Raw genomic sequence first — 23,922 nt, 5'->3', positions numbered from 1 at the left:
CACACACCAAAACAGAAACCTCTCAAAGTCATTAAGATCACATTTGGGGGTGGGAGGGTATGGGAAGTTAATTTTGTTTCTAGCATATTTAGGAGGTTCAGCTGAACATAGATTTTTTTTTTTTTTTTTGGGAGATGGAGTCTTGCTCTGTCACCCAGGCGGCTGAAGTGCAATGGCGCAATCTCAGCTCACTGCAACCTCTGCATCCCAGGTTCAAGTGATTCTCCTGCCTCAGCCTCCTGAGTAGGGTTAGAGGCCCATGCCACCACGCCCGGCTAATTTTTGTATTTTTAGTAGAAATAGGTTCTTTAACTCCTGACCTTGTGATCCACCCACCTTGGCTTCCCAAAGTGTTGGGATTACAGGTGTGAGCTACCAGGCCCAGCCTGTCATATAAAACTATTAAAAGACCAGTTACACCAAGTGTATTACTGCCTCCTCCCACCCTAAAGGTAATGACAGTAGTCCATAAAGCTAACCTTTAGTTTTTCTTTCTTTGGCTTCTTGCTCTTGGAGTGAGTTTCTCTGTTGCAGACAAGTCCTGCATTTGCTTAAAAGCTCTTGCAGAGTTGGAATTAGAGCTGGGTTTAACTGTTTGGGAGTGTGTACCGACAGGAGCAAAGCAAGTGCCCTTAGGTCCTGCAAAAATCCAGATGCGAACATGTCAAATTCTAAAACCAACACTTTGATGCAGCTGTTTACAGTTAAATGCAGATGTTTACTTTCCCAAGAATCCTTTCTTTCCTGAGAACACCCTGGTTTTTCTGGCATTCTTAGACTAGTGATAAAACCAGAAAGCCAGTTATAGGATACTACAGCATTTCGTTAGTTGTTTTTTTGAGACTGAGTCTTGCTCCATTCCCAGGCTAGAGGGCATGCATGGCACGATCTCGGCTTGCAACCCCCGCCTCTCGGGTACAAGTGATTCCCCTGCCTCAGCCTCCTGGGTAACTGGGACTACAGGCGCGTGCCACCACACCCAGCTAATTTTTTCTATTTTCGTAGAGACAGGGTTTCACCATGTTGGCCAGGATAGTCTCGATCTCCTGACCTCGTAAGCCACTGCACCTGGCCTCATTAGTTCTTAAAGTCACTAATAGCATTATTTTATGCCCACAAACAAGTCAGACCAAAGACTGAAATAGTGTCTTCTGAAAATAAAAAAGGAAATACATACATATATATATATCAGTAATAGAGCTCAGGTAGACTTATATAAGAATTTTTAAAACAAACCTTGAATGATCCATGAGAAATTTAGGTCTTACTAATAGACAAATCAGTTTCTCAAGCTAAATTCTGATAGCTGACACAAATAGTAAGGTCTTCCTTATAGAGCTTTGTCATCTGTTAAGCATATTGTGATTTGGGAGGCTGCTGCTCAACAACATTCTAGCCCGCTTCCAGGGTGTTCCATTATTCCAGGATATGGCTGTCATGGGAGTCCGTACAAGGCAACTAACGCTCTAGATTTAACTGCTGCCCCCCGCCCCCCTGCCTGACCTTTTTTTTTTTTTTGAAACTGCCTTTTAAAATCCGTAGATTATTGTTTCAGTTACTTAGGAGCCACAGGCAATTATAGAAACATCACAAGTAACATTTCCAAAAATACACCCAAGTAGAGATAAGGCCACTAAGACGTTCCCTTTATTACCCTTAGCATTTAATGACATCAGCTTGTAGCTTCCAGGGTGATAAAGAGGGTGTTGGTATATACATACAAGACATAGTAAACATGTATTACATTTTTTTTTTTTGTCATACGTGGCTTAGAGTTCAAATCGGTTACAGTTATGAGAGTAAAATCATACGAAGGCCAAACAGTTGACTAAAGGACAGTTTAAAAGTGTGTGCCTCCTCTGCATAGTTCTTACCCCATTTAAAGAAGCACTTGCTTTGGAAATTTCAACTCGGTTGGAGAAATCAGACTGTAGGTTCTGATACTGATTTATCAAGTTTGTAATAAGAGTGCTGATCAAATTGGCACAGTTTGCTTCAGAAAACACTTGACTTTGAACCTGAAAAAGATGATTTAAAAAGATCTCCAAAAAGACCAGCATAATGAAAACACAAGCATTAACTGGAAATGACACATTGACTTTCCAAAGTACTACATACCTTTAGAAGGAAATGTGTCATGAAGGTGTAGACAATGTTGTTGTTTAAAAAAGTTCTTTCATCCATTAGGATACATTTAATATATTCTGCGAAAACAGGATCTTCACACAAAAGCTTGATGCAATTTTTTGACATAGCAGACTAAAGTGGGGAGAAGAAGCACTGATGGTTGAGCACTGAAGTAACTGGGGCTTCAACGCTTGCGTGTCATGGAAATCTGAAGCCATTTAAAATCCCACTTGAAAAGCCATGTCTAATTCAGCCTATTGAATTTTTAGTTAACAGCAACTGTTTTTAATACAGTAAAATGTTACTAATTTGGACTATAGGAGTGAGTGCTGGGGGAAGACACTGATGCCAAAACTGAACAAATGTTTTAAAAGAAATGCAGGTTTATTATTCAACACAGAGAATTAACAAGCACTAGAGAAACAAGGCTAACAAAGAATAGGATGTGAATGTTTTCAGGGGCCAAATTCAGGTATAATTTGTAGGTAACCAGAGCATAATGTTGTGAAAAGACACATTTTAAGAATCAAAATCAATTTATTCTCTAAAATGTTTTAAACTTTACTGTATAATCTCATTAGCAACAGTAATTTGGTAAATACCTTTCCCCCCATAAACACTGCAAAGGTAAACAATAAACCTCCTTTCCTAATTATCTCACACAGAATCAGTGGTCCCAATATATGGAAATTTTACAAAAATTTGGTTTTCCTGTTTTCATATAGTCATGGCTCTTAAACACAAGTAGTATGTCTTTAAGCAGATATACTCCCTAGATTTAAATGTGTATTTTAATCATAGATCATTTATTTATATGGAAAAATATATTTTTAAAATAGGATAAAATTTAGAATATATGTATGTATGTATATGCGTATATTTTATTAGAGTAAGCTGTCATAAATAAATTACTCAAGGTCACTCAAGAAACTAGGATTCAAGTAGGACCAAGACCCAGGTCTTCAAATGCTTAGCACTAAGAAAAATCTCCCTTAGTTGACCAGTCACAGCCTCTGCCTGTTTCTTGCTCAGTTTGGCTGCTTCTACAGGACTGGAGGCTTTGGAGGCTTTATATGGTTCGGCTGTGTTTAAGGGAAATTTGGGGGCACAGTGAGTTCTGTCTGTGAAGAAGTCAAGTGAAGGGAGTCATGCAGTGTAGAAGTACAGAGGACAGTAGGGAAGCAATAGGTGGTAGGAGAGTACAGAAACCAACAAGGTACCCAAATCAGGAAGAATCAAAAAGAGCAACAACATCAATGGAGAGAGAAACAGAGATCTCCCATTTATTGAATAGACCACTCACCTCAAAAATCAATTGATAAAGTCATTTTCTGAATACCTACTACGTACTAAGTCAAGTGAGCTAAGATCAATGTGTACTAGTCTCTGAAAGATTTCTACTGTAGAGAACAAAGTGGCATTTCTTCAGGGAATGGCAATGACTCTGATAAGGTCTCTAAACTTGACCTCCATTTAGGAAAAGTAGAGAAAGAACCAGTACAGTACAGGATGACAAACATCCAGGAGAATAGAGAGCACACTACAGCCTGGTAGGAGGCTGAACCAGACTCGGAAGTACTTCAGAAAGCATGATGTGGGTCAAGGATTGCACCCAAAGAAAGTGAATAAATTCATCTCTTCCAATGGGGTAGAGCAGATGCAACCAGGCAGGAAAATCATTATTTTTCAGGGATTGAAAGGAGTGGGTATCCTTTATTCCTGATCTAAGAAATAAGCCAAACCTTAGTACTGATGGGGTTCCTCCTCCTCTTTCCAATTCTCCCTTTGTAATGGAACAAGAATTATTTATGCGGCCACTTAATGTAGGAATGGTAATCTTTCCTGTTTTTGAGGAGATTGTTATAAGAAAACAAGTGCATCAGACCCTTGAAAAACTACAGATTAGGAAGAGTTAGACGACAGACTGCTGATAGGGTTTCTGCTACAGGTTTTGGAATGGTGGAAAAGAGGAAGAGAAGGAAGAGAAGGAGAGGTAAAGGGGAGCAAGAAGTGGCATGTGTCTTCTTCCCCACTATCTCCCTGTTTTGGATGTATCCTACAACTATTGGTACTGATCTATAAATGAGAAGTTCAATTATAACCAGCTTATTTGAAATATCCCATGATACAAACCTACTGAAGTTAAAAAAAAAAAAAAAAAAGGGAGGGGGACACTAGATGCCCAATATTTAAGAGGTAGTATTTTCATTAATCATATTTTACCTATCAAGATTCTAAAACATCCCCACTTTTCAGCCAGTCTTCAACCCATTTGCACTTAGTCAGATGAGACTAAAAACCAATCATCTAAAACTCATTTTCTTTACCTGAGTCTGGCATAGCTCAGTCCAAAGTTTGGGGAACAGTGCAAGATGAAGTGGCAAACCTTCATAGGCAACTAGGACACCTATTATTTGAAAAGAAATCAGAATAGGTTATAATTACAAATTACACTACTGAGATACTCTGCAGGTACAGTATTTTAGCTATTTCTAAAACTTTGCATATTTTCTACATTGTAAAGAAACAAAATATGTAAAAGGGACAAATTCATTCCAGTATTTAGTGAAATAACTTAGAATGTGGTCCTTTGAATTTATTTATATCCCATACCTCATTACTGAAGGATGTGGGACTTAAACCAACTCTTCTTGAGTATTAGATCTTTATCTGGGAAAACCAAAGTTACTGCAAGTGGCTCCAGATCTTCCTTGGATTGAGGTACCACTCTGCCTATTAGATAATTTTCATAGAATGGCTAGACTTCAGTGAGGAGGGGAGAGGTCAAAAAAAAAAAAAATGTGGAGGATTAAAAAATGTATCTTTCCTTTTATCTCCTTTCTTCAAAGAGAGAACGACCTTTTGTGGTACATTTAAGCAAACACTGCCCTGAGCACCAGTTTCTAGGGTTGTTCCCAGGATCTTTTGAGTGGACCAAATCTGGCACTGTGTCAGAGTGCGCTAATTGGAACCTCTATGATTTTGCCTCTCCACTTCTTGACCATTCCAGATGTCAAATATGTCACTAAGAAATGTGTGCCCCTATCCTCTATCATCCTATCTCTCAAAGTACAGAAGCTTCAATACCACAGTCCTAAATGAATTTCCCATCTTCCACATTTCCCAGGTTCCCAGGGCAAGCATAGTCATGGAGAAGAAGAAATACAACACAAACTATCCTCCTCCAGTTAAGAAAGGACTGAGTTAGACCAGAAGTCAGCAAACTTGTTCTGAGAAGGGCCAAATAGTAGTTGAGGCTTTCTGGCCATGCTCCGTTACCACAGCTCAAGCCTGCTGAGGCAGTGTGAAGACAGCCTTAGACAAGAGTAAGGAAATGGGTGTGGCTGCCTTTCAGTAAAACTTTAAGAACACTGAAATTGGAATCTCATAATTTTCATGTCAGAAAATATAATTCTATATTTAAAAAATTAAAAACATCAAAACTATTCTTAGCTAGCAGGTAGCACTGGTTATACAAAAACAGGCAGCATGCAGGTTGTAATCTGCCAAGCCCTGGGTTAGATCAAAGACTTGAGAACATTGACACAGGCAAGTTAGGTCACTCACTCGGCCTTACCAAGGATGCCTAGGATCCCTTCCACAGGTAAGCCAATTTATTTTCCTGACAAGTCCCTTTACAAAGATGAAAGGAAATGCTATTTCCCCTCTCCTTTATTCTAACCTAATCTGGTTGGGGTTGGCAGTATGTACCCACCATAGTATCACAATACACATAAGTAAACAAGGATATGTCATCACATCTGTGGCTATAGGGAAGAGAGTTCCTACGTTCCCATGTTTCTGTATCATTAATTACTCATTAAGTAGAGGAGAGGTTAGCAAACTAAAGATGGTCCTCAGGCCAAATCTGACCCATGGCCTGTTTTTATATGGACCTGTGAACTAAGAATTTTTTTTTTTTTTACTTTGAGACACTGTCTTCACTCTCTTGCCCAGGTTGGAGTGCAGTGGCATGATCACACATCAGGGGCAGCCTCAAACTCCTGTGCTCAAGTGATCGTGTCACATCTTAGCCTCCTTAGTAGCTAAGACTACAGGCCCGAACAATTTTCTTAAAAACATGTTTTGGGCCAGGCATGGTGGCTCACACTGGTAATCCCAGCACTTTGGGAGGCAGAGGCAGGAAAATGGTGAAACCCCATCTCTACTAAAAATACAAAAATTGTCAGGGTGTGATGGCACGTGCCCGTAATTCCAGCTATTCAGGAGGCTGAGGCAGGAGAATCGCTTGAACCGGAAGGCAGAGGTTGCAGTGAGCCGAGACTGTGCAACTATACTCCAGCCTGGGCAACAGAGCAAACTGTCTCAAAAAAAAAAAAAAAAAAAAAGTTTTGTAGAAATGGGGTCTTGCCACATTGCCCACGCTGGTCTCAAACTCCCAGCCTTAAGCGATCCTTTTGCATTGGCCTTGGAAAGTGCTGGGAGTACAGGCATGGGTCATCATCCCTGGCTGCCTTGTACATTTTTAAAGGATTGTTAAAAACAAACAAAAAACCATCAGCCAGCCAGTCTCAGTGGCTCATGCCTATAATCCTAGCACTTTGGGAGGCTGAAGTGGGCAAATCACAAGGTCAGGAGTTTGAGACCAGCCTAGCTAACATGGTGAAACCCCATCTCTACTAAAAATATAAAACCTGAGCCGGGTGTGATGGCAGGTGCCTATAATCCCAGCTACTTGGGAGGCTGAGGCAGGAGAATTGCCGGAACCCAGGAGACAGAGGTTGCAGTGGGCCGAGATCGCACCACCGCACTCCAGCCCAGGCGAGAGTGAGACGTCAACTCAAAACAAAAAACCATCAGCCAAACAAAAAATACTACGTGACAGGGACCTTGTGGCCTGTGGAGTCTAAAATATTTAGTCTCCACTCTTTGCAAAGAGTCTGCTAACCCGCTAACCTCAACTAGAGGCTGCTCTAACATGAACCCTCTTATGGGCAAGCAGACTGTATACCATAGTTTCTCTAGTCATTTTCTCCCTATTATTCCGCCAAAAAAAAATAATCTTCAATCTTTTTTTTTTTCTTTTTTGAGACAAGGTCTCACTATCACTTAGGCTGGAAGATGGAGAGTGGCATGATCTTGGCTCACTGCAACCTCTGCCTCAAGCCATCCTCCCAGCTCAGCCTCCTGAGAAGCTGGGATTATAGGTGTGCACCACGATGCATGGTTAATTATTGTATTTTTTGTAGAGACGAGGTTTCACCATCTTGCCCAGGCTGATAATAATTCATGAGCTCAAGTGATCCGCCTGCCTTGGGCCCCCAAAGTGCTGGGCTAACAGGAATAAGGCACTGTAACCAGACCTAAACAATCTTTTTTTTTTTTTTTTTTTTGAGATGGAGCCTCACTCTTGTTGCCTAGGCTGGAGTGCAATGGCATGATCTTGGCTCACTGCAATTTCCGCCTCCCAGATTCAAGCGATTCTCCTACCTCAGCCTCCCAAGTAGCTGGGATTACAGGCGCCTGCCACCACACCCGGCTAATTTTTGTATTTTTAGTTGAGATGGGGTTTCTCCATGTTGGTCAGGCTGGTCTCCAACTCCTGACCTCAGATGATCCACTCGCCTCGGCTTTCTAAAGTGCTGAGATTACAGGTGTGAGCCTTTTTTTTTTTTTCTTTAAGACAGGGTCTCATTCTGTTGCCCAAGGCTGGAGTGCAGTGGCATCATCTTGGCTTACTGCAGCCTGGACCTACCCAGGCTCAGGTGATCCTCCCATTTCAGCCTCTTGAGTAGCTAGCTGGGAATACTGGTGTGTGCCTCCAATGCCCAGCTAATTTTTCTATTTTTTTTTTGTAGAGACACAGGGTTCTGCCATGTTGCCCAGTCTGGTTTTGAACTTCTGGGCCCAAGTGATCTGGCTAACCTGGCTTTCCAGAGTGCTGGGATTACAGGTGTGAGTTACCAAGCCCAGCTAAAAGCAATCTCTACACCTATTTTCCACAACTACCAAAAAGCCAGCACTACCACACAAATAAAAAATACCATAGAGTCCTTTTATGATCTCTAATCACTTTGAAGTGGTATTCTAAGTATCACTATTTTACAAGTAAAGATGGAAATAGGCCAGACGCAGTGGTTCACGCCTGTAATCCCAGCACTCTGGGAGGCCAAGGTCAGCGTATCACTTGAAGTCAGAAGTTTGAGATCAGCATGGCAACCGTAGCAAAACCCCGTTTCTACTAAAAAACAAAATAACAAAAATTAGCCAGGCGTGTAATCCCAGCACCTGTAATCCCAACTGCTCAGGAGGCAGAGGCAGGAGAATTGCTTGAACCCTGGAGGCAGAGGTTGCAGTGAGCCGAGATTGTGCCACTGTACTCCAGCCTGGGGCGCAGAGTGAGACTTTGTCTGAAAACAACAACAAAGAAGGAAATAAACACTTTCTAGGTATGTCAGATCATTACATTAAATTTTCTCATCCATTTTGGGAGTTGTATTGGCATTTTCATGATTTTCTTCCCATCTGCCCATCACCTGTATTATTGCTTACTTAATACTTTCTCTTTTGAGACAGGATTTTGCTGTGTTGCCCAGACTGTAGTGCAGTGGTTCAATCATAGCTCACTGTAACCTTGAACTCCTGGGCTCAAGTGATCCTCCTGCCTCAGCCTCCTAAGTAGCTGGGACTACAGGTGCATGCCACCAAGCCCACTTTTTTTTTTTTTTTGGTAGAGACAGGAGCTTGTTATGTTGCCTGTCTGGTCTCCAATCCCTGACTCAAGAGATCGTCTGTCCTTTGCCTCCCAGAGTGTTAAGATTACAGGTCTGAGCATTCACATTCACCTACTTAATACTTTTCTTTATATTCACTTAGACGGGCTAATACTACATGAGCCTTATTTCAGGCAACATAACATCTAGGAAATCATTAATTTGATATACTAGTTTGTAACACGGTAAGAACCATATGTACTTACTAATGTAAAAATTATTTTCCCTAGACTCTCTTTACAGTTCAGTCAGGAAAATACTGTACCACCACCTATGGTGAGCTAAAGACGACTCTCTCAGAGTCCTACCTGTTTCCTCTCAAAACTGCACCACCTTTGGAAGGCTGTCCCTTCAGAGCAAGTGAGCTTGTTTCTTTCTAGCATCTTCACAAGGCACTGGGAATAAGAGGCTCCTTGTCTCAGTAGCTCAAGCTTGAGGCCAACGCCTCCTACTCCACACATGCCTCCTCCAGTACCTTCTGGACTGTCTCACTAACTGGATGCAAAGCACAGGAAGATGCAATCACCAAAGTTCTCAGGCACACATTTAAGCTTTGCCTCTGTAAACAGGATGGGCACTAAAAGATCCTGGCTTCTGTACCACTTTCTTTACCCTGTGACTTCAGACATCCTCAACAAGGTCTATAACCTGTCCCATCCCCACCTGTGAAGGAACTAATATACAAAAACAAAAAACTGTTTCAAGTGTACCCTTTTCTAATCAGTAATGGCTTATACTGTAGAAGCTACTGGATGTAGTATTTTCAAAAAAAATATTTTAAAAACTGGCTGGGTGTGGTAGCTCAGGCCTGTCGTCCCAACACTTTGAGAGGCTGAGATGGGCAGATCACCTGAGATCAGAAGTTCCAGACCAGCCTGGCCAACATGGCAAAACCCCATCTCTACTAAAAATACAAAAATTAACTGAATGTGGTAGCATGTGCCTGTAATCCCAGCTACTTTGGGAGGCTGAGATGGGAGAACTGCTTGAGCCTGGGAGGCAGAGGTTGCAGTTAAGTGGAGATTGTACCATTGCACTCCAGCCATGCAACAGAGCGAGACCGTCTCAAAAAAACAAAACAAAATTAAAAAAAACCCTGCTTTTGTAGGTAAAATGGTATTTCAAATTATCTGTACTTCTATGATTGCTGTAAGGATGAAGTATTTAATATGTATCTTATATGTATATATAATCTGAATTGTGTTATGATTCTCTGTCTAGTTCTCTATAGGAGTGTTTAATCCCATCCAAGCATTATCCAGGGTTTAAGTGCTGGCTTCAGGCAATGGATGAAAGCCCATGACCAATGCTCTATTCTGAGTGATGTATTAAGATACTCTATAAACTGGTAACCAACTTTGGGATTATAAATATGTCTCCTGAATGTAATTACTTTGTATTAGCCCAGCGTAAATGGATTTACTCTTAATGAGCTGGTAAAAAAGCTGGCTTCTGATCTGCACTGAATGCATGGCACTGGTCTGGTCTGAAGTATATTTACCCTAGAAAGACTTCTGGGAAACAGCTAACCAGGCATTTCCCTAGTCAACAGCATCACAATATCACAAAGAAATGAAGTGTGAATCACAGTTGTGTGTTCCATAATTAGATTTTTAAATATATTTCCTTTCTGTAATTAGGCTACATTTTAATTCTACAGATTTGGAAAATTTTGGATGTCTTAGATATATCATAATGTTACTTGCACAACATCAGATTGCTTACTTTCACTTACTAATGCATCAAGAAAAAATTTTAAAATGTTAAAGGTGATAAGGGGATCCTTGTTTTGCCATTGAAAATTATTTAATTAAACAGTGACGAACACTAGGGATTTATTTAGACTATCCCCTTTTGTTGATTTCACATGTGAACTATGGTACCTAAAAAAGTGATATGTTTACAGAATTGGCCATACCAGTTTTCTGTAATATCAAAATAACTTTTTAAAATTACAAAACCAATACATAATCATTATAAATAATTTAAAGCTCACACATATATTTAACCTAGAAAGTGAAAGCATTCTATAATTTCATCCTTATAGAGTATAATTCCTCTACTTTTTTTCTGTACGTGGTACTAAGAGAGATTTTCCCCTCGTTTATAAGAATATGGTTATATTCTGTATATTGTTTTTACATTTCTATGTAATTCAATGAATATTCCTATCTTTTTAAATGTCTCAATATAGGTGAACTATGGTTTATTGTCTCAATATAGGTGGACTATGGTTTACTTAACAAAGCACCTATTGATAAACATTTGAGTTGTTTCCAGTTTTTACCCATTACAACCAAAGTGAAAATAAATATCCTCTGTATATTGTTATACACTGTTATAAGTAGAATATGGTAGATTCCTGAATATGGTATTGTTGGGTCAAAGACATGAACATTCTCAATTTTAATAAGGCCAAATTGCCTCCCAAATGGACTCTGACTAGTACCCTATTATAAGATCTCTTCTTTCCCCAAACCATATGGGTATCAACCTCATAGTTTTTTGTTTCTTGTTTTTTTTTTTTAAAGAGATAAACAGCTGCAGTGGCTCACACCTATAATCCCAGCACTCTGGAAGGCCGAGGTGGGCAGATCACAATGTCAGGAGTTCAAGACCAGCCTGGCCAATATGATGAAACCCTGTCTCTACTAAAAATACAAAAAGTGGGGCGTGGTGGTGTGTGCCTGTTTTCCCAGCTACTTGGGAGCCTGAGGCAGGAGAATTGCTTAAATCGAAGAGGAGGAGGTTGCAGTGAGCAGAGATCATACCACTGCACTCCAGCCTGGGTGACAGAGTGAGACTCCATCTCAGGGCGGGGAAGGGAGGGAGATAAACAAATCATTTGCTTTACTAGTAAGTCTGGGCAACTTCTCATATGGCTACCAAACACTTACTTTTGTGTGTGTGTGTGTGTGTGTGTGTGTGTGTGTGTGTGTGTGTGTGTGTGTGTGTGTGTGTGTGTGTGTACACTGCCTATTCATGTCCTTTGCTGATTTTACTTAATGTTCTTCACCATCTTACCAAATCCTTTTCATATATTGGCAGTATTGGCTATTTATCTGTTAAGTATGCAAACATTTTCCCAGTTAGCTGTTTTAATTCAGTTTATGGCATTTTCACCATGTAGTATTTTCAATTTTTATATAGTCAAAACTTTCAACTTAGTGTTTCTTTTTTTTCTGAGACAGAATCTCATCCGTTGCTCAGGCTGGAGTGGTACAATGGTACAATCTTGCAACCTCTGCCTCCCAGGTTCAAGGGATTCTCCTGCCTCAGCCTCCCCAGTAGCTGGCAGTGTTAAGTGCCCACCACCACGCCTGGCTAATTTTTAAATTTGTAGTAGAGAGAGGGATTCACCACTCTTAGGTTAAGCTGGTCTCAAACTCCTGACCTCAGGTGATCCACCCGCCTCGGCCTCTCAAAGTGCTGGGATTACGGTCATGAGCCACCACACCACAATTAAGTCCTTAATCCTCCTGGATTTAATTTCGGTCTATTAAAGATTTGCCCCACAGAGAGCTAACCAGTTATTTCAGAACTACCTATTTCCCATCAATCTGAGATCTCATCTTTATCATCTACTAAATCCTCGTGTATCCTTATGTTTGTTGAGGCTGTTTACCCACTGTTTTGCCTATGTATTTCTGAATCTATACTACATGGTTTTAATCAGTATAGTTTACTGTTGTGAAAGAAAGAGGGAAAAACATCTATATTTGAAAAAAAAAATGGTGGGGACAGGTCTGTGATATCTTGATATTTATTTTTCTGATATTTTGAACTGTGATCTATGTATTAAATTCTAAAAAATAAAAACTATCACAACTTTAGTATTTTACAAATCAGCAGTGTCAGCGTGCGTGTGTGCGTGTGTGTGTGTGTGCGTGTGTGTGTTGGGCGAGGGCGGAGAGACAGATAGGTTCTCACTCTGTTGTCCAGACTGAAGTACGGTGGTATGACCACAGCTCACCGCAGCTTCAACTTCCTGGGCTCAAGTAATCCTTCCACCTCAGCCTCCTGAGTAGCTGGGACCACAGGTATGTGCCACCATGTATGGTTAATTAAAAAAAATTTTTTTTTGTAAAGAGGTCTCCGCAAGTTGCCCAGGCTTCTGCTATTTTTAAGTATCAAAATACTGTGGTTGCCAATGCACTGTTTTCTCAGATGGCAGTTGGCAGCTTTGTTCACTCTCCCTGAATTCTCTCTCCCTTTCTGTCTCCTCCAACCCCATCCCTCACCAGCCTCACTTGAAAAACACTCCAACCCTCGCTCTTTACTATTTAGTACCTGCAACTCTACTGTCCTCAGTAATTCTAATCTATAATTATTATGTGTTTCTCTTTTATCCTCTAACCAATCTTAAGATCTGCTCAGTTGCCCATATAAAAATTACCACAAAGACTTTTCCTCACAACTGGAAATGACTTACAATCCAATAGAGGTCATGAGATGTTCTCACCTATGATCACAATACTGTGGCCCTTAGACTATTGAACCTCAACGTTCAAATGATTAAAGATACAACCATTTAAACTCATCCTTTTCTTGTTACCAAACATAATTTCTTGAAGAAATTATACAAATTAAAACTCTCTACCAACCTTGTGTGGTCATTAATATGGACTTTCTTTTCTCAAGCCCTCTTCTGGGGCTCTCTTTGGAAACAGTCATTCTGTTAGCTAAAAGAGGGAGTTAACTTCAAACTGTGGGATACACTCTTTCCATTTATAGGAGGCATAAGGATAGCATTGTTTTTAGGTCTTAGATACAAAGAGCTAAGAACTTTGTATCTAAGACAATGTCCAATTTTCTTTATTAACCAAGAAAAATTTCTTTTTCCTGCTCATTTGTGAATGTTTTGATTTATATTTAGTGCTGTGCCACCAGTCACATTTGGCTAAATTTATTTTGGTTAAAATCAAAGAAAATAAAAATTCAGTTCCTTAGTCATATTTCAAGTTCTCAACACTCACAAATGACTGACTAGTGACTATTATATTGTGGTTGGTGGTGCAGTTGAAGAGTATTTCCATCCTTATGGCAAGTTCTACAAAGTAGTGCTAATACAGAGAACACTATAAGGCAACACTGATAGTGCTTCATGGTTGTAAAAGTGATGTGACTATAAAGTACCATCAAAGTTGATTCAGCTGATGTGATGGCAAGTATCGTTTCCCTTCTTCCACTTCCCCAACATGTTTAATTTCCCTAAAAGTGTGCTCTTGGGTTGACAAGGAAGACAACCCAAAACAGAGTAGAACATTCAATATTTGGTTAAAGCTGTCTCAGTAGCTAGAATAGTTCCTCACATAACTTTTAGTACAAATTATATGAACACAATTACCAAAAACTTTTTAAAAGGTCACTGTTTTTATAATTCTCCTTCTTTATACAGGAGGAAGACTGTACAGTTCTAGAACTCCTGAATATTCTCTTACACCTGGTCACTGCCACTGCTGGGCTTTGCCCTTTTACCAAATGCCATGACCCAGGTGCATAATCCTGAAATGGCCAATTTGAATATATTCTCACTGCTCCTGCCTACATCTTGGCATTCCAGTCACCCATATATAAAACCAGCTAATAATACCAGGTTACCAGGAAACAGCTTTCAAATCTAAAAATGCTCTAATCACTTGCCAATAAGATGGTTTTGCTGAAGTGGAATTATCCCTGACAGCTGTTACCACTTCCTTCTTCTTGGATAATGAAATCTACGGTAGGGTCACATCTTTTGTCCTACCTGAAATGGATCGAAACCTTTTCCATAGGAGGGAGAGCACTGTGACAGAGCAGGAGCACAAAGGCGGCTTGCAGGGTATGGCAATATTCTATTTCTGGATCTGGGTGGTGATTCCACAAGTATTTCACTTCCCACCCTCAAAACAAAACTATGGAACACTGGAGAGGATCTTGGGCCATCCATATTAAGTCAAGAGGGAGGACACAGAAGCCTAGAACTCTAAAGTCCTGAGATGGAGGACCTCTGGAAGAGAGCTGCTTGTCTCCAAGAAACTTATCAGCTATAGGCATGTTATCCAAAGGGAGCAGTTCTCTAGCAACTCTCAGGCACATCACTGCAGAGACAATATTACTAAGGATATTTGAGTTTCTTCTCCCACTCCTACATAATTCACTGATGGTTTTGTTTTTGATTTCTCATCATCTCCCTTTCCAAGTTTCTCTTCTCACTCACCTATTTTATTAGACTTACCTCCTAATTACTCATATATGCACCTCTGCTTCACACTGGCAAGCCCACTGTTTGCTCTTGCCATTGCCAGCTCCAAAGCACAGCTGGCACTATAGATCTCATCTTTACCCTCAAGATAAGGGCTGGGGAAGTCCACCTCTAAGTCTCCCTTCCTAAGCAGAGCAGTTTTTTTGTTTTGTTTTGTTTTTCCAAAATCTGCTGGGCAGATGGTGGAGGATGTGGGCTTCTATGTACAGAAGTGATCAGCCCTACTCCACACTCCTTTATAGGCCAGCTGAAACTCTGGGCAGAACGATTCAATGGAAACCAGTAAGTTGGTGTTTTCTTAATGAAAATTAAAATGTTCCCAAGAATATTAATATTTTTAAACATTCACTTAAAAAAAAAAAAAAAAGATTGTCTCGTATTTTTTCTCCCCTTCCTGAATGGCTGGTGGCTTAAAATAATTCAGTGGAATTTACTGCTCATCTTTTATACTTACTCAGCTTAACTAATGTTTCAGTAAATTTTTCACAGTTGATTGCAACTCGGCATAATAGATGGATGAATTGATGATAAGAAAAGAAGTAGTCTAGCAGCATACGATCATAAACGTCATCTTTGCCCTGAAGGTTAAAGATGATAAAATGGTTGCACTTAAATTGTATAATAAAGAGCATAATTTGTGTAAATGTAATAAGTTTAACTAAAAAGCTGATTAAATATTTATATTCTGTAAGAACCTAGTTTTAAGTCCAAATTTCTAGGAATGTTATGATCTTGTCGTAAGTTTATTTTCAGTGTGCAAATGCTATCAATTAAAATTACCCGTTATTTCTATGTACTTTAATAAAGTAAAATTACTGTAGGATTTTAAAATTTGACACTTTAGTTCTATAGACATATCAAGAAAAATGAATTAAATTTGATTTTTTGAAATAGATTCCAAGTTATTCCTATAATGTTGCTAGAATGTTAATTTTTAGTATTTTATCTTACATGAACTTCTTAAGCATACTGAAGATCCAAAGATGGCAAGCAAGGGAGAGTGTGAATGAAGTGTGGGTGAAGAAAGATAAAGGAAAAAATTGTTTTTAAAAATGCTGAAACTAAGATAAATTATCCTGTATCAATGTACCTCGTCTCTATAATTTTAGAATTGGCATTATTTTAGAATACGAGTTAGAGGACAGAAACCAGACTAAAAATGATGACGAATCTATCAATCAATGATATTATTCTTAGGTCAAAGGAATATAATTTAAGGGCAATAGAGGAAGGCATTGATTATATGGCCAAATTAAAAAAAAAACAAAAAACAGTTGAGTGCCTATGACTTTTCAAATTTACATATATGACCCAGTTATAATTTAGCCTAGTGATAAATACTAAGACTTACTATTAAGGTAATTTTTGAGGGGAAAAAAAACTTACTACTTGTGCTTATTGTTGATTTTGCAAATGTTAAACCAACATTTCAGAGCACTAAAAGGAAGAAGTCCAAATGAATCTAATCTTCTTAGGATCCACAAAATTGGTCACTCAAGTCTAACCTACTCATAACTGCCAGGGGAAAAATTTCAAATTACTTTGTACTATAGCAACACGGATTTTCCTGGCATCCCAACATACCTTACTGGTTTCCACCATTGTGGGCAAGAGGCACATATTGAGTTCAGGGCGCGGAGGCCGAATATTGCTTTTCCCTCCTATTAGCTTGATATTTTCTCGACAAGGGAAATAAGGTCCAAGAGACACTAAGATATTAAAAGTGTACAGTAAGAATAAATGGAAAAAATAAATCTCCATGCTTCAGTGTGCAGAATGATTAAATGTGAACCATATTTAAGTATTGTGCTAGACAAATACGTACTTGGTATATTACTGTGATGGTAAGTACAATGGTTGTGTTGTAGAAAGGGAACCAGAGTATGAAGAAAATCATGGGGACTCAAAAGTACAAGTTCCTTGAGAACATCTGAAAATAAAAAAAAAATTTGGGTAGCAAAAAATTAGAGTTACATCTACTTGCTACTTTCAATCTCACAAATCCCATAATTGGTTGCCTCACTGCAACCAGTTTAATGAGTCTAAAACTTAGCTCTGATGCTCAATCAAGTCTGGATCAGCAGAGTTACTAACTACAACAGGGCATCATTTAAAAGTTTAAGACACTATTTATTGGTATTTATTTAACTATGAGATACTTTCTGGCAAGTACAGTGAGGGTTTTTTTTTTTTTTTTTTTAACTCCTGGACTCAAGCGGTCCTCCTGCCTCAGCCTCTCAAGTAGCTGGAATTACAGACATGCACCACCACAGCTAGCCAATTTTTTTGTTTTTGTAGAGATGAGGTCTTGCTATGTTGTGCAGGCTGGTCTTGAACTCCTGGACTTGAGGGATCCTCTTGCCTAGACCTCCTGAATTACGTGGATTACAGGCATAAGCAAGCCCAGATTACTTAATGTACATTGATTATGTGTCTCATAAATTCAACTAAAACAGCTTAGAAAGAAACCTAAGGTTCAAAGTTCTTTTGCTCTGAGGGATAATCCTTAATCTACTTTTAATGTTTTACAATGCTGACTGGACTGATTCTCATTCTCCAATCACACAGGAAGGAATAAAGCTCATGATGACAGGCTATAGGCAGTTTCTGATGATCACAGTTTACTGCTTATGTGCCCTTCCCCTCTTGCTAGAGAAGTAAATAAGGAACATCAAGATGAGCTGCTTACACAACAGCCAGTTTTCCACGCTATTTGAGAAACTGCAAAACAGTTATGGTCTCTAAAGAAGTTTCTAAGGTAGTAAAAAAAAAAAAAAAACCTACAAATTTAAAATGGGTGTCTTTTAAAAGCCACCAATTATTTCATTATAAATATGCAATCAATAAAAGATGCAATACTCAGAGCCTAAGAACAGCTATTGAGATGTATCTTTAGGCAAAAGAACTCACAGTGAAATAAGTACTCTTATCTTTTACAATGTCAGTTCTACCTTGTAAACAGTTATGATTCAACCTTGCTTTACATAGGATCACAAGATTTTAGAGCTGTAGGAAGCTAGAGATGAACTAAGGTTGGGGAGACCATATATATTTAGTAACCTGTCTATTATCAATGTGGGTAATTATGAGGCAGTTAAGAAATTTTAATTTTCTAAGGACCTGCTAGCTAATGTGAGTTACACATAAAAAGCACAAATATCTTTCAAACACTACAGGCCTAACATCACAGAAAAACTCACAACAATGTTCTTCCACTAGGTTTTTACATAGGCAAATTTTTCAAGTAACTTACCTATACAGGCATTTCTAAGTTCTGGAGGACTATAGGAATTAAGAAGAGTTAACAGTTTATGGGCAAATTCAATTCGCTCCTGCCACTGGATTAATGCTTGTTTCACATCTGCAAATATAAAAGCACACATAAATATGCCATCTGAGATCAAACTTCCTCACAAATGTTTTCTATTGTAAACTATAAAATACTGATACTAGAGATTTAAATAAATTACAAAAACATCTTTGGTGACTGCTAAGTCATTATTTTCTTATTTTCTTTTTTTTAAAGACGGGGTTTCACCATGTTGGTCAGGCTGGTCTTGAGCTCCTGACCTCAGGTGATCCACCCGCCTTGGCCTCCAAAGTGCTTGGATTACAGGCGTGAGCCACCACGCACTGCCTAAAAGTCATTATTTTCATGAGATGATTACTACTACTGTTAAACCTGCTAGATTTCTTAAACAACACATTTCATTGATAATATGTCCTACTTTCTAAAAATGTATGTAAAGTTCAGAGTTTACAATATCTTTTAGGGACGTGAGAGAGGTATGTTTTATAGTTATCTCTCTTGAAACTGCAAATGATAAAATCTAAGCCAAGGAAGTTTCCAGCTGGAGAATCTTTACAAAGTGCCCCCTTGTTACTGTGTTTGGAAATGTTTTCTAATCTCTGAAATCTTGGTACCTGCTTGCCTAGTTTTCAGACAGGTACAAAAAATATAGAAGAGCCTTCCAGCTTTACATTAGGAGTTCATGACAAACATTTCCTGATGGTTAGCTAGCTTCAGCCTCATCTTCTGTGCATAAACTAAGATAAAAACAATTTCTCTGGGACGTTGTGATTTTAAAACCTTTTCTCTTTAAAAGTAGCACTAACAAAAAAATAAGAAGTAGGAATGATCAAACCTTTTCTCTGAAGATAAGGGCGTGTAGACTTCAAAACCGACAGAAATATTGACAGAAGTTCTACTAAATCTCCAGTCACATGGCAAGCTGTAGCTTCGTGATACATCATGTGCAAAGTGTTGAAAGACTACAAATGATTTGAAAAAAGTGAAAACTTAATTTCATGGTTACTTATTGAGCCACAAATGGTAGTAATCATCCTCTATGATAGATGTTTTCAGACTCAGACTGTATACACATGTGCCAAGCAAATGTATCCACTTTCTATCCTAAAGTTTTCTCTCATTCAGCTCTTTTAAACACTCCTTACCTTCAGAGCTCCGCTATTTTGTGTGTATATTCTAGTCTGAAGAAATAGTTTAATTACATTTTTTAAAAAAGCACTTGCTCTAAGGTTGGAAGTCTTACAAATTACAAAGCAACAGGACACAACAGAAGATTAGGGAGAATAGGCAACTGCTTTAACTAATTTTCCAGGGCCTCTGTCCAAAGACAATAGTGAAGTGAATGTCAGCCATACTCAAAAGAGTAGGCCTGAAAGAGGTAAAAAGAGCTGCAAAAGGTAAGAATTCATTTCCTTTATACTGGGTTGTTAAATCTTTTAATTCCTTTAACTGTATTAGTAGCTTAATTAAGCCTTTAGGGTTTTTTTTTTCTTTCCTATTTTACTATAAAGCATCCTTCTTCAAATCCTCTTTAATCAGTTCACTATAGCTTACACACTGTATTACCCACAGTTAAAAGATTAAAATTCTAAGCCCAGAACCTGTAGCAGTACCTAATATGAACAATATAAAGAATTTAACCTATAAGGATAGGAGCCATGTATGTCTTGTTCACTGCTGTGTCCCCAGTGCCTAGCACAGTGCTTGGCACAGAGGTACATATTTAAACATCTTTTCCATTAAAAATATTTTTTCTAAAAACACAACTAAAGCAGCATAAACATCTGCTGCATTTTAAATTATGAAATTCTTACTATTCCTCTTCACGTACCTTTTTTTAAGCTAAATGAATACTTACTTAGCCTTCCTCAAACATAATCAGTATTTCTTTGCCTCAGTGCTTACTGTCATTTATCTAAGTGTCTTCCTCTTCACCTTTGCAAATCCACGTTCTTCAAAGTGCAAACCTGTTCTTCTATTTTATTATCAATAACTGAGAAAACATCCTATCTTTGAATTCTTATGGTACTCTTGGAATGTTTATTAATTAGACTAAAGGACTCAATGTATCTCTGGTGACTTAGTAGCCATCTCATACTTGTGGATGTTCAAAACTTATAGGGAGCATAAATGGATGATTTTAACCCTGTAATAGTCCTTCTGGTTTCCTTTGAGGATGGTGTGAAAGGAAAATATATTGGGCCCCTTCAAGCTGGGAACCACTCAGGGCAAATGCAACCATCGGTCTCTCACCTACCTGTGACTGGGAAACTCGGTGGGGGAGGGGAGGGGAAGGGAGGGGAGACCTTGCTTCGGGTTGTCTCCACCTTTCTGGACAGAGCTAATATACTTTTTACATGCAGACTGCTGTCTCATGTCTCCCTAAAATGTGTAAAATCAAGCTGTGTCCTGACCACCTTGGGCATATGTCATTAGGACTTCCTGAGACTGTGTCACAGGCGCGTCCTCAACCTTGGCAAAATAAACTTTCTAAATTAACTTAGACCTGTCTCAGATTTCCTGGGTTCACAATGATAATCTATGTTTCTATGTAATGTCAAATAAGTAGGCTTTTGGGAAGTTATGTGTGCCTTTAATTAAATCACATGTATTTCATTTGTCTGTATTCATTTCTGAACAAATGAACAGAAATAGTCTATTTCAAATGGTTGTTCTAAATAAAAAATGATGGAAAAAGTATGGAATTACTATGGAAAAGAAACAGCACCTTAAAAATTGTTCTTGGAATATAAATTCACATTTACTTATCTATATAATTAAAACCCTGCCACCTGTAAAACAGTTTACAATAAACTCTAAATGTCTATAAAATAAGTCTTGGTGAGAACATTAAAATGAGATTAATCCACAGTAAAATGCAATAAAATATTTACCTCTGTCATTAGAATCAACCCTCGATTAAATACAACAAGAAGTCTGTCTTCATCAGATTCTAATAGTATTCTGAAGGCACTAGAAGAAAGCATAAAGTCCAGTTTGAGAACTCTGAATAAGAACACAACACTTAGGTGATTAAAAAAAAGAAAGAAAATCGTCATTTAAGCTCTCTGCTTTCCTACGTATAGAAAAGAGACTGCTACATCTGTTTCCTAGAAGTGCAGCTAAAGGAAATAATATTTAATAAAAAAAACTCTAAGAAAACATTATGTCTTTGGCTGGGCACGGTGGCTTCACCTGTAATCACAGCACTTTGGGGGGCTGAGGTAGGCAGATCACCTGAGGTCAGGAGTTTGAGACCAACCTGACCAACATGGTAAAACCCCCATCTCTATTAAAAATACAAAAAAAAAAAAAAAATTAGCCAGGTAGTGGCGGGCACCTGTAATCCCAACTACTTGGGAGGCTGAGGCAGAAGAATTGCTTGAACCTGGGAGGCGGAGGTTGCAGTGAGCTAAGATAACGCCATTGCACTCCAGCCTAGGTGACAGAGCAAGATTCCATCTCAACAACAACAAAAATTATGTCTATTAATATCTAATCAACTCTTAATTATCTACAATGGCAGAAGATATGGGAATATTTTGAAAGTTTCCATATAAACAATCTTGATTTTTATAATGGGCTCATCTTCTAAATTATTAAGTTCTGGATAATCATAACATTCACCCATATTCACCCTAAACACTCATCAACTGGTTATTGAGAAAAAGAGTAACATGAAGGAAAAAAAACAACTAAAAACGTGTCAGCCTTGAAAATAGTTTATAAAATACAGTCATGTGCTACAAAATGAAATTTTGGTAAATGATGGACCACAAATACAATGGTGGTCCCATAAGATTACAATGGAGCTGATAAATTCTTATTAGCCTAGTGACTTCACAGTTATGGTAACAGTAGCACATTGCCCAGACGCTGGTATAAACAAACCTGTTGTACTGCCTGTCTTAAAAAAGTATAGCACAATTACGTATAGTACATAATACCTGATAATGTTAATAAATGACTGTTACTGATTTGTGTATATATATATATTTTTTAAGACAGGTCTCACTCTGTTGCCCAGGCTGGAGTGCAATGGTGTGGTCTTGGTTCTCTGCAACCTCCGCCTCCTGGGTTCAAGTGATTCTCCTGCCTCACACTCCTGAGGAGCTGAGATTACAGGTGCCCTCCACCACACCCGGCTAATTTTTTGTATTTTTAGTAGAGACGGGGTTTCACTATGTTGGCCAGGCTGATGTCAAACTCCTGACCTCGTGATCTACCTGCCTTGACCTCCCAAAGTGCTGGAATTATAGGCATGAGTCACTACGCCTGGCCTGGCTTATGTATTTACTATATTATTTTACTACTTATTATTTTTTAAAATTAAATTTAAAACAGCCTTAGACAGTTCCTACAGGAGGTATTCCAGAAGAAGGCATAATTGTCAGAGGAGATGACAGCTCTAAGCTAGTTACTGCCTCTGAAGACCTCCCAAGTGGGACAAGATGTGGACATGGGAGATAGCGACACTAATGATCCCAATGACCCTGCACCCTGCATAGGCCTAGCCTAATTGTGTTTGTTTATGTCTTAGTTATTTTTTTTAAGATAGAGTCTTGCTCTGTCACCCAGGATGGAGTGTAGCGGTATGATCTTGGCTCACTGCAACCTCCACCTACCCTCCAGGTTCAAGCAATTCTCCTGCCTCAGCCTCCCAAGTAGCTGGAATTACAGGTACCTGCCACCATGCCTGGCTAATTTTTGTATTTTTAGTAGAGACAGGGTTTCACCATCTTTGCCAGGCTGGTCTTAAACTCCTGACCTTGTGATCCGCCTGCCTCCGCCTCCCAAACTGCTGGGATTACAAGGCATGAGACACCACGCCCAGCCTATGTCTTAGTTTTTAACAAAAATGTTTTTAAGAAATCCTAGAAAAGTCATAGTTAAATTTCATAGTTTACTAAGAAGATTCACATTTAAAAGCTTTCCAGGCTAGGTGCGGTGGCTCACGCCTATAATCCAGCACTTTGGGAGGCTGAGGTTGGCAGATCAGGAGATGGAGACCATCCTGGCCAACATGGTGAAACCCCATCTCCACTAAAAATAAAAAAATTATCTGGGTGTGGTGATGCATACCTGTAGTCCCAGTTACTTGGGAGGCTGAGGCAGGATAATCACTTCAACTAGGGAGGCAGAGATTGCAGTGAGCTCAGATGGCATCACTGCACTCCAGCCTGGGCAAGAGAGCAAGACTCCATCTCAAAAAAAAACCACAAAAAAACAAAAAAACAAAAAAAAACAAACTTTTCAAAGAAGACAATCTGAAATAACCTCATCTTAGATTGAGTAGCTTAAGATACTACAGTGAAATCTTCAGTAAAGTATCATTAAAAAGAAAATGTGCCTAATAAAGGACATCATTTCCAAGTCTTAGATATTAATACATGGAAGCATTTTAAGAAATTAGCCTGATCTTTATTTCTATAGGTAAGGGGAATTAAGGGTAATCTGTAGTAGCTCCTGTTATTCAATAACTTCTGTAGCTCTGAAAAATTAATTAT

At 38.9% G+C, this 23,922-nt stretch overlaps 1 protein-coding gene across 1 annotated transcript in view; it reads right to left on the bottom strand.

The window, feature by feature from the left end:
- The window catches only part of USP34 (ubiquitin specific peptidase 34), a 220,528-nt gene that overhangs the window by 1,244 nt on the left and 195,362 nt on the right, over positions 1 to 23,922 (bottom strand). Inside the window, 10 exon segments of the mRNA XM_032292024.1 lie at positions 480 to 639; positions 1,875 to 2,018; positions 2,119 to 2,259; positions 4,455 to 4,534; positions 15,560 to 15,683; positions 16,690 to 16,814; positions 16,931 to 17,035; positions 18,359 to 18,466; positions 19,251 to 19,377; positions 21,310 to 21,388. Coding sequence (XP_032147915.1) covers positions 480 to 639; positions 1,875 to 2,018; positions 2,119 to 2,259; positions 4,455 to 4,534; positions 15,560 to 15,683; positions 16,690 to 16,814; positions 16,931 to 17,035; positions 18,359 to 18,466; positions 19,251 to 19,377; positions 21,310 to 21,388 — 1,193 coding nt within the window.

This window comes from Sapajus apella, unplaced genomic scaffold (genome assembly GCF_009761245.1).
Source record: "Sapajus apella isolate SASKATOON/1434 unplaced genomic scaffold, GSC_monkey_1.0 scaffold26, whole genome shotgun sequence".
Lineage (NCBI taxonomy): Eukaryota > Metazoa > Chordata > Mammalia > Primates > Cebidae > Sapajus > Sapajus apella.
This window is presented reverse-complemented; position numbering and strand designations above follow the sequence as displayed.